Source organism: Mya arenaria, chromosome 16 (genome assembly GCF_026914265.1).
Source record: "Mya arenaria isolate MELC-2E11 chromosome 16, ASM2691426v1".
NCBI lineage: Eukaryota > Metazoa > Mollusca > Bivalvia > Myida > Myidae > Mya > Mya arenaria.
Genome location: NC_069137.1, coordinates 3,982,226 through 3,994,308, shown reverse-complemented (window position 1 = coordinate 3,994,308; position 12,083 = coordinate 3,982,226). Strand labels below are relative to the sequence as shown.

The following is a 12,083-nucleotide window of genomic DNA, read 5'->3' as shown; positions in this document are numbered from 1 at the left end:
CTATTTTTTATACATAAATAACAAGTAACATTTAACTAAGTGAAACGCATGGTGCTGCAATTCGAAGAAAAGCAAGGTTACAGCAAAAGCATAACTCAAAATGCATACATTACAAGCTCATAAACTATAGCACAACGAAAGACAAAGACAGCAGCTACATAATCATTCTAAAACAACACATGCGCACCTTTATATTGCAGGCACATCAAACATGCAGGTACACCCATAACATACAAACTATGTACACAATGAACAACCATACTTGAAGCCACCCCAGGTTGGATTAGTCTCTTGAACTTCACATAGCCTGTGGTTGTTACGATGTCCTTTAGAACAGACTTCCATACCTGGGTGGCTTCATAACAAAAACTCATCTTACCATAGGTTACAGTTTTGAATCAAGCGACATCGAGAGCATAGCTACACCTGTAAGAATAATGTTTAGATTCTACATTTACATGCTTTTGTACATATACTTGGAATAGTGTTGATGACATTTTAACCATTTGTCTCGAGCGACTGACATGCAGAGTGGGCATGTTTACCTTATTCAACAAGTATGTAGCTAGATGTAAAATCAGTTAAAACATTCGGTATTCGGACCTGCAAAAGTCCCAGGCAAGAGGACGATAATTAAAATTTGATAATACTAAACATGTATAAATTCTAATGTCACGGTCTAAATAATTATACAAACATGTAAATACATTTACTTTTATTGCTTCTTTTATACAGACAGGTGACACATGTTGTTTATAATTTAGAAATGAATCAATTTCAATTCCCAGAAATTTGACACTAAAGTCACATGAAATAAAGGAGCCATGAATTTTAAAATCTTTAATGCAATCACTTGTGTTTTTACCAATACAGTTTCTTTGAGACTTTTCAGGACTGGCTTACACATGATTGCTTTCAAACCATGACATTAAAACTGCGCTCTCTCTATTTAGGACAAGTTTCAAATTGGCGATAGTTTTGTCGCAGTTGGTGAGAGTGTTATCATCTGCACAATTGAAAGAATTGGCCTTCTCTACAAAGAAGAAACTATTATTAAGAAATAACTTCAAATATCAGAGGACCCAGAATTGATCCCTGGGGCTGTTGTTTAGAAATGGGCATCTACGCACTAAGAAAATTGCCTAATTTTTAGCATTGACGATTTGAAAGATGTGAATCATTAAGAAGTGAGACAGAAGAAGACAAAAACCCTATAGGTTGGAACTAACTGAACAATCAGCTGATGAAGGAGATAGTTGAATGCCTTGGAAAGGTCCATGAGAACGGCTGCAACATATTCATGTCAGTCAAGGCAGACTTACAGTATTCCACTAGTCTTATAAGGGTTCCTTTATGCGTGATATTTTGTTTGTTTGCTTATGAGAGGTACACTATAAAAATTAAGCATATCGACATCTGGGACCACTTCTGTACAAAAATGTTAAGTATACACAGGTTTTCATTTGGTAAGATCTCATATAAAAACGATATATGGATAAATATTGACCAATCAAATACATATGATAAAAACCATAATTGGCCGATATAAAGTAGATAGCTAAAAATGATATGAACATGCTTTATATTATATTGTCTTGCTACCTTAAACTGCGAATATAAGTAGTTTATAAAAGTTATAATGATGACGATCACAATTCTTATCTTTCATACCAGCACAAGTACATCATTACACGATACAGCCAAGATAAACACAAGCGATTCATTTTAGGTCATGCTTTCTTTCGAAGTGGAGCTACTCGGCTGACAGTATGGATTCATTACGTTTGCTTGTGTTAGTGATAGGCTTTCATGTTAATATATCACAAGGTATGTACATTCATATTTGAAATATTTATGAGTTTTTCAGTTGCCAGCCCTACCATTGGTGTAACAGCCTTTGCCTTACATATTGTCAGTGTTCGAAACGTTATCACGTGGTACAGTCTCCATTAAAAACTATTAACTGAGCGCCCTTTGTTTTACAGGTCGTCAATGTTTGAATAGCCATTAAAATACCATTGGGTAACACCCTTTTGGGACTCCATGACGAGGGACAAATTCCATTACCATACAATTGAGTTACCTCCTTTGCATTATCAGTCGTTAGTGTTCGAATCTCCATAACGAGGGGAAACTTTCATTAAGATATCATTGAGTTAACCCCTCTGCATTATCAGTCGTTAGTGTTCTAATCCCCATAATGAGGGGAAACTTTCATTAAACTGTCATTGAGTTGACCCCTCTGCATTATCAGTCGTTAGTGTTAGAAACGCCGTGACGAGGGACAAAAATCCTTTAAAGTACAATTGAATAATCCCACTTTGCATTACCGGTCTTTTTTGTTTGAAAGGCCATGACGAAGGACAAAATTCCTATAAAATACAATTGAGTAACCCCACTTTGCATTACCGGTCGTTATTGTTCGAAATGCCATGTCGAGGGGAAAATGTTCATTAAAAAAACATTGAGTTACCCTGTTTGCATTATCAGTTGTTAGTGTTCGAAACGCAATGACGAGGGACACAACTCCTTTAAAGTACAATTGAATAATCCCACTTTGCATTACCGGTCGTTTTTGTTCGAAAGGCCATGACGAAGGACACAATTCCTTTAAAATACAATTGAGTAACCCCACTTTGCATTACCGGTCGTTATTGTTCGAAATGTCATGACGAGGGGAAAATGTTCATTAAAAAAAAACATTGAGTTACCCTGTTTGCATTATCAGTCGTTAGTGTTCGAAACGCCATGACGAGGGACAAATTCTATTAAATTATCACTAAGTCAAATGCATTTGTATTACAGGTCTGGTGTGTTTGAAATGCCATGACGTCGTTCAACCACGACACTGCATGACCGCTATCAGCTGTGCAGAATCGGAGGTTGGTATGAATTTGTCAGCCTAAATAATTTATCATTATAAAAGCCATTGCGGTTGATCGCATATATTATATTTTTTAATAAGAAACGTACCATTTTGTCAATTATCTCAATTTTCAAACACATGCTTTGATTGGTTTCATCACAACAGACGTACACATGACAAAAATGTATTTCGAGTGATATAATTATGGCTTAAAATACTACTTCCATATGTTGTGTATATTTCACAATTACAATATAATGGGCATAAATAATTCAATATATTTTTCAATCTAAGTATAACTACCTTAGGTGTGTTACGCAGAAAGAACGGTAAATGACCTGGACGAGGTCGCTTATACATTGGGATGTACGCCAAAACAGGCAAGTAATTTTAAAAGTTATTTTTAAAAAAACTTAAAAAAATAGATTGATTTAATGTTTCTTTTCATATCTTACAATATTTCAGTTGTTCAACTATGTACACTTCATGGACAACATGGTATAATAATAATTGCATTAGTAAGTATTTTGGGTAGAGTAGATGTAACCATAAGTGACCATAAGTGTGATTACATGTCGGGCCTTCATGAGACACACGGGGCATTTGTACACATTTGGCTGACTGAACTTTGTATTTTCTCTATTTTACGTTCATACATTCATTAAGAAAGATTGAGGGGTTGAAATGGATAAAAGTCACTTGTAAACTGTGTTTTTCTCTATGTTAGTGGTTTAAAGGCAGTAACTGTTTCATTAAATTTAATTGATAACGATATTTCAAAATTCTAAAATCTGTGTTTGTTGTCATCTGACATCTTGTTTGTTTCGTCATAAACAAGTTTGACTTTATTAATATTACCTTTAAAAAAGGTCATGGACATTTACGTTTCAACTGATGGCGTTGTCCCTGTATGCTATTTTTTTTGTACATTTGTCCAATTTTCCCTCGCGCATAGGTCCCGTTATGCTGACTTTGAGTCTTAGACTGATGGACTTATAAATTCAGCACATTTGTATCTGGACACCTGGCCTATTTTAATATACAATATCATCATATATATTAAACGCGTCAAACGAATTGCTACTGGAAAGTTTTATATATTATGTCATGCAGTAGCAAAACGTTTCATAAATGTATGTTAAATACATGTTTTACCGGACAATGTAAACACATTACATCCTGTTTTGCAGTCTTTTGAGTTCCACGTGTTGATTTGGTTCTATTTGATGGATTGATTTCTTTACTGTAACAATAACTAGCGATCCTGTAGCAACTACAATATATTATTTTTATAATAACTACTTCTATCATAATATTTATTGTTAATTTCAGACATGTTCAAACTCTTCCTCAACCTCTCAGTTCAGCAGATGCAAACTCTGCTGTGACAGCCCGCTCTGTAACAACGAAGCCTGTGGTGAACCGGGCAAGCAATTACTTTGCCATCAGTTTAAGAGAACAACTGAAGTATTGTCTTAGCCTAGGTGTTGTTGGCGAGGTCAGGGGGGTGCACACACATTTTTTTCAAAACCGCCCAATACATTCACATGAAAATGGTGCAAATGTTGCAAGCGGCAAGATGCATATCTAAATTTCGATTCACAACCTGCTCATACCAACGTGTTGAAGTCACACAACTGTTGGCAAAGATTGTGGTTCTGTTATTTAACTGAATCTGTAAAGATGCATAATATCCCTTACATATTACTAGTACTACAGTCAAACTACTTACGATGAAATTCAATGATTTATATCTGCTGAAGTTATTACTGTCTAGATATGATATCGCATATGTATTGCACTGGTTATTAATTGTTCCTTTTTATTATGGCCCTTATCTAATGAGATCAATAGCCCCAGTGTACATTCGCATTGCACAAATCCCTTACTGGACTAATAATCCTAGAAAGGGAATGAGTTATCCTACTTTGACACTAGAGCAATAAACAGGGAATAAACTCATAGCTGTGGATTACCATGACACCCATTCCATACATTAGCCGGTGCTAGAGGTGTTGTATAATTTGCATTTAATTGGCTGTTAACATAATATCATAATACACACTTAGGACAAGGTAAACAGTTAATGGATTATATTTTAATTTCGTTTGTCTAGGTTACCCGGCAGGTCGAGGACTTCTTTGTTTCAACTGTCATGACCCCGTACCAGCTGGCAGATGCCATAACATTGACTTTTGTGGATCAGAGGAGGTAGGCATTGCTGATATCACTTAAAAAACCTCCGCCAAGCTTATGTAGACATACTACCGAAATACCACCACACAGCTTCACTTTCAGTAATATAATAAAGCCTATAATAAATAATTGAACATATATCATGATTTTTTTTTAGGTTTTAATGTGTGTGTCCCTGTTGTTTTGGGATGTTTGCATTCGGCTTAATATTTTTCAAACATTTTTAGCATTTTGAAAAACACTCTTTCTGACTATAAATGTATGACTACATCGGCCTAATGTTTAAAGCAGACACACCTGTTTGCTAATTTGCAATTTGAGACATACTTGCAATGGCGTTTGGGACAAATATGAACTTTCTTATCTCTGTTCCAGACGTTTTGTTCTAGTTTTAAAGGACTTTAAGGAATAGTACATGCTAATACTCCTTTCTTTATCTTATTCTTATTTATACAATGAATAGTTTTATCATACATAGGCCTTGGTTGTGTGCAATAAATAATAACATTATAATGAGGTCGTGGTCGTCTGCGAAGGCAAAAAATATATAGTATCATTATAAAGAGGCCGTGGTCAACTACGACTCCAATGAAAAGTTATTTTGAATAGAGGCTGCAGTCGTCTGCGAAGTTTATAAATAATTACAGCATACTGGGAGGCCGCTTTCAACTGCAACAAACTCATAGTTTTATCATAAATAGGCTGCGGAAAACTGCGATGCCAATCAATATATACATCAAATATAGGCCGCGGTCGACTACGACGCAAATAAGAATATCTAAAAAAAATCCTAGAATCGATACGTAAAAAGCTAGAGCAAGACTTCGTTTGATTATGAATAACGCTTAAGCAAGATATTATAAAGAGCTGTTTCACAATAGTATATAACAGTGGCTATATAGGATATGTTCCGTCACATGTCGTCGCGTCGCATCACGTCGCGTTCCAAACACGTTGTGTCATATGACTATATCTTTTTTATATTTTGATGTGATTGTGTGTGTCATATTGAACTCGCCTGCAGATAACATTAGCTGGTAATAAAGAAATAATTTTAATCGAAAATATACAGAATAGAATATTGTTTTTTTTTCACAAGTTATGATCACCGTTGTAGGTATGCAGTGTGGCTGGAAGAGAAGTATTTGGGACAATGGTTTTCTCGTCGAAATGCCAATTTGTACGTATTCCATCGTAATATTTCCTCTTGAATATAAGACCTACTGACTCCGAAGCATCCTGATGAAATTGTCAAATATCATAACTACAGTTATGAAGATATTAGATAGTTGCTTAGGACAAACGCATGTACTTTGACATGAATATTGACAAGACGAGACAATCATATAAGCCAACACGCAATAAGTCGTATGCCGATGAGTCATCAATGTGTAGCAATATTCGGCGGTCATCGCAAAATTCCCTTTGAAGTGTTATCGACATTAATAGCGAGGAGCCCTTTAGTGAACAGAAAGATTGCTACAAATTAGATATATACATACAGTGGGAAGCAAAGTAATCTAGTGTGGAGTCATCGGATGCTGTCTACGACGTGTCGTAAACACTGTTTTGTTACAGTTTTAATTAAACAGGCGCCTTAGTTTAAAACTGGGATTAAGACATATATCTAAACAGTGCATCTAGATAGTTGATTTTTATCAAATATCTCACAGAAATATTCATATGGTGATTATACATACCACCTTAAAAGTGAATCGGAGTCTTACATTTAGATTATCGACATATGTTTGTCAAAGGCGCTTAACATGTGTCGTGTTAACAGCGGATAGCGTTAAAGAACATTTACTTAAATTAAAACATTAACAGTCATTCTAATCACATTTTGTTTATTAATTAAGACTTTATTAGTCATTTGAAGTACAATTTGATTAACGTTTATGAAAGCAACAGTTATAAAACATACATGGATAAATGACAATGTCTGACTGTTTGCACATTTAAGGCATGCGAAACACACCATTCGGGCGAAATACTCATTGGTCGCCGGCAAATTTCAGAGTTGAAAAGAAGGTCTGGCGACAGCCGTGGTTGTACCGCATGTTGCTCAAGTGACCTCTGTAATGACGAATGCGTCCAATTAGGTAAGTGTAATCATTTACATATATATCATAAATTGTATGCCTCTGTTTTTGAGTGCCTCCACAAAACCATCTTGAATTCGCTAGCGCGTAGAACCAGATTAAGCGTGAATTTATTTTCATAGCATCATTCAGGTAATGCCCATAGCTCCTAGGGACACTCTCAACAGTGCTCTTGACTAGTATAAATTACAATGTATTTTTAAGCAGGATTGTGTTAATATGTTTTAGCTATTCGTGCTTATATGGATTGATTAACGATTTTATGAATATTGTTGGTAATAGTGTGCATATACTTAAACCTAGTGAACTATTCAATTTTTCATAACTTTAATACTTTTCCTTAGAAGTGTTTGTTTGAGTTATGTATAAAAAACAGTTTTTTACTGATATTAGTATATAGTTCGATGCTCAGTCCGTGTTGTTTTGTACGTTAGTAATATATGTAAGTGTCTGTTAGTCCGTTTCTGTTAAGCCTTAACTTTATGTCTTTAAAATAAATTTTCCTTAAATATTTCTCTTTTGCAGTTTGCATTGTATTAAATATATAAATTCAGATTTTGTCAATGTTTGTTTGACAAGAAACGCAAAGCAGTGTTTATATTCAAGATGTGGTTTTCATTTACGCAAAATCTATGCGGCAGTGGATGGAGACTGGGGATCCTGGGTCGGATGGACAAATTGTGATACGAAATGTGAAAGAGGAAAGCAGTTCAGGACACGAATGTGTAACAATCCTGCCCCGCTTCACGGCGGCGCAAATTGTACTGGAGAGGGAATAGAAACCAAAGGTATGGTGTGGTTCTGTCGTTTCATAACCAAAATCGTCGAAATTTCTTTTCTTTGTTCAATTCATTATGTACAGAACAATAATGACCGAATGAATTTGTATCATTTAAATGCTGGAATGCTTGTTAATGAATTATACGTCGTATTGGTCGTTGTGTAAGAAGGACGAGACACAATAATTTAACATGTTTACATGCATGATGGTTCATATCTGGCTTGTCTTAGCGCAATATGAACTCTTATTTCTCCATCGTCCGTCATTTGTCATCTCTCATCAAGTTTTGTTTTCTGTACACTTCGGATGCCACAATTTTATAGTAATGTTTTTGATAATTTGGAAAAATTAGAATATTGGTCATCTCGGGTAAAAATTATATAAATATGTCAATGTAAGAAAGATCCATTAGATCTTTGTAAGACTTAATTAGAAAACTTGCGTTCAAAACATCATGTATGGATATTGGTTATCTGGGGATAAACAAATTGATTACAAAGTGATATTTGTAACATAGACAATAGAGTCTGCTTGTCAATTTCCATTTCCGACACTTGATCAGAATGATTTTCTTTATGAAGTTTCGAACAATTTATAATATGCGGCGTCTATGGTGAAGACCTATGTCAGTAGCTCAAGTCTTAGAAGTAACTGTTATAGGTTATGCTTATTTCACCTGTTCAGCGAATATTCCGGGTAACAATATGCTTATGTGTAACCATGCTAATGAAGGCCATTTCGGATCAAAAGGAAAGACACAATGCGTCTCTTTCCATTTAATAATACGTTAAAACTCCATCGATTGTGAACATGTAACGACTTTTTTGTTGCATTTGTATTAAAGCACAAAACGTATTGTTACAGCTTTCGCTGACTGTTGGGAAATAAAGCAGCATCTTGGCAAAGTGCCCTCGGGCGTCTTTCACATAACAACATGGAAATCACACCAAAATGAGAGTGTTTACTGTGATATGAACACCGATCATGGAGGATGGACTGTGAGTGTTTTAAGTAGTGCTTACAGTATATACATACTGTTTAAACCGATTGGAACAAGTGGCAAATAGTCCTTAAGTTTTAAATTACCCATTTTAGGGGGCATATTATAGGTTAACGCTTGATATATGTCTAACTCAATTGGCTTTAGTTACCAACCATAAAAAAGCATATGATAAGTGTATATACAAATTAAAGGCCATATGTTGGCGCTTTATATATGGATAATTTATGGCCACATTGTTATTTATAGAACATTATTAATATGTTCTAAAATCTAAAATAATTGAAACACAATAATGCATTTGTTTATTTTACATCAACCTAGAGTGTGTCCTTTTATTAGCATCATATCATATATATTGAACACTGAATTGTGCATTACCAGGAAAAAGTACCTTATTAATACTCAAGTGATTTTATATCGATGGCCGAAATTACATATATCTGATGCAGAATCAATCAGTCTGAAGAAATCAGGTTCGACAAATGTTTTTACTTTTACTTTGTTAGGTATTCCAACACCGCGTTAACGGGAGTGTGGACTTCTACCAAAACTTTTCCTCATTCGAGAATGGCTTTGGATCTCTGCAGGGTGAATTTTGGTTGGGTATGTCAGCGTAGTGATCACATTGTGCATACATGTGATCACTTGTTTAAAGATGCACTCCCAAATAAGAATACCACAATTTACACAATTGTTTTATATACCAAAAAGGAGGAATACACCTCGAAAACAATGGTTCTTATGAAGGATACCGAGTTTAATTTGAAAGAAAGGTGCGGAAAACACTGTCTTTCTACCTTATGAGTCGATAGAAGATTGCGCAAAATCTTGTATTTAGCACTTACGAATCATTTAATATTTTTTGCGTTTTTAAATACACTGTTTTAATCTTGTTCTCAGTAATTGATATTTTCCATAAATGCATTATTTAGTTAGTAGTTAAAGGTTTATCACTCATAGCTTATGTTTGTTATACAAGTAGATGTATCGATTTTGAATAAGAATAAGATCGTCACCTTAACAATATTGCTGCGAGTCGTTGAATGAATGTGTTGGCATAAAGGACAAGTGTTCCTCTGTGCTACTTGTTTGCGCACTACCTCGTTCGAGAATTTGAACATTGTTCCGGTTCAGATTCCCTGGTATGGTAGCACGAGAACAGAGATTTATGAAAATATCAGATAACCTACAAATAAAAAACTTTAAAGAGAAAATTTGCAAACTGAAGTTTACATGAAACATCTGGACACGTTTTTAGATATTTTTAACTGCAATAAAGAAATATATAGACATATTGAAGGCGCCGTTGTTGGTTTAATATGTGGCGGTAGATTATATGATAGTTTATCAAGATATTTGTCATACCTCATTTTCAAAAAAAATAGTGAAAGGTGGTATTCACGTCGATACAGTTTAAAACGTTTTAAAGGCAAACACTTTACTTTGTCATAAGTTGTTTTGTTACACACGTCCTATCTGTATAGCGTGTAAAACTATATCGAACAATAGGCAATGCATAGATGCATTATCTGTGAATCTTTATTGTCATATATAATTGGCAAAAGTATTAAATGCTAACTATATAATCTATTTGCAATATCTGTTTTTAGGCCTCAAATTGGTGTATGAAATGACATCCCGGACAACGAATGATCTAAGGATTGATATCGCACGGGCAAACGACAGCACCGCATTTGTAGTATACACTGGCTTCAGTGTGGGAGCCGGCACAAATTATACGTTACACGTAGATAATTCACGGTCAGAAAGTGGTCGTAAGTACGAGTATGTTTTTAAATGTTTTAGTGTCAACATCTCCATTTTAAATTTAGCATTTAAAAAAAAAAAAAGCCCCGTTAGTCTTAAGTTAGCCGCTTCACCAGTCGAACTTTTGAAGGTTTTATGCACCCGTCCTGCGCCCCTTCTCTCCTTTATTATCCAAGATTATGTTTTTATATCAATATAATGGGACATTTATGAATAAAAAGAACACTATTTTGTTAATCCAATCTGGTTACAGTTAAAAGTTATCATATTCATAAAGTATTACTAGACAAAATAATGTTAATTTATGTTTTGCTCCTTTATCCTAGAAGGCGATCCCAAGCAATAAAACTGTATCTGAAAACTATTGCTCATTCGTACATCCAACATTCTTCCATAAATTTTACAGTAATCTGAAGACAAATATGGGTTTTACGTAAACATTTAACCGTAAAATGCGGAATAACGTATGCATACAATAAGCATGCATTTGATCAAATAATTTACTGTTTAGTTGCAGTGCTTCCATATGGATCCGAGCCGTTTAATATCTTCGCGAACAGTTCCGCCTTTTCCACATTCGACCATGACAATGACGTTTGGCAATCAAATTGTGCTCTTGTATTTCATGGAGCATGGTGGTACAACCATTGCATGTATTATTCGAACCTGAATGGCCATTACTACACACCAGGAACATATGTCGCCAACAGAACCGCTATGACGTTTGATAGCAAAGAATCATTAAAAACTAGCAAAATGATGTTCAGGCCTACAGTATAGACATTTTTTACAAACATGTATATGTCTAGTCTAGTTTTGGAAATAATGTACTAAAGTAAGCCATACTTCATTAGGATGAAAATATGAGTTAGTGTATTTAAAATACTATCATCGATTGTATCTTTATTTTCATTGCATATTGAGTTACCATGGTTATATTATATTTGGATATATTACAGAATAACACAATAATGACACTACTAATACGGTATGATATGTGATTAACATGTGAAAATCGGTCCTTATGAGGATAAATGACATGTTCAGTTTTTTTGAATTTTCTAAATGTGCTATGTTTCAAAAATAAAGTGCTGAAGTTTTAAGCTTATATCTTTAATATTGACTGATTGAGGACACATTTCAACAAACCTCCTGACATTTTCTCTCAGTCACAGTATAGCCTTTGTAGAGTGAACATCGCTCAAGTATAGTAGTAAAGGTTCAACTAATAGGGTTGAGTTGGTAGTTTATCAGTATCGCGTAATCGATTAATAAGGAGTGTACCCCTGTAATAAAGTTTTCTGACTTGTTTTCTGTTCTTTCAATTGTGTGCAAATTGTGTTGCCAATCACACCTCTTCTTGATTCA

At 34.7% G+C, this 12,083-nt stretch overlaps 1 protein-coding gene across 1 annotated transcript; it reads left to right on the top strand.

The window, feature by feature from the left end:
- Positions 1–1,602: 1,602 nt before the first annotated feature.
- On the top strand, positions 1,603–11,818 carry LOC128222045 (uncharacterized). The gene is made up of 12 exons (XM_052930802.1): positions 1,603–1,827; positions 2,806–2,882; positions 3,175–3,246; positions 4,199–4,292; positions 4,983–5,077; positions 6,180–6,242; positions 7,026–7,164; positions 7,806–7,952; positions 8,810–8,943; positions 9,455–9,551; positions 10,559–10,723; positions 11,227–11,818. Exons 1-12 carry the CDS (start codon positions 1,770–1,772, stop codon positions 11,493–11,495), a joined length of 1,410 nt encoding a protein of 469 aa, XP_052786762.1. The 5' UTR covers positions 1,603–1,769; the 3' UTR covers positions 11,496–11,818.
- The last annotated feature ends 265 nt before the right edge of the window (positions 11,819–12,083 follow it).

Coding starts and splice junctions, on each gene's coding strand:
- LOC128222045 (XM_052930802.1), top strand. CDS start 1,770: ATGGATTCATTACGTTTGCTTGTGTTAGTGATAGGCTTTCATGTTAAT. Junction 1,828..2,805: donor TCATGTTAATATATCACAAG/GTATGTACATTC, acceptor TTTGTATTACAG/GTCTGGTGTGTTTGAAATGC. Junction 2,883..3,174: donor TCAGCTGTGCAGAATCGGAG/GTTGGTATGAAT, acceptor TAACTACCTTAG/GTGTGTTACGCAGAAAGAAC.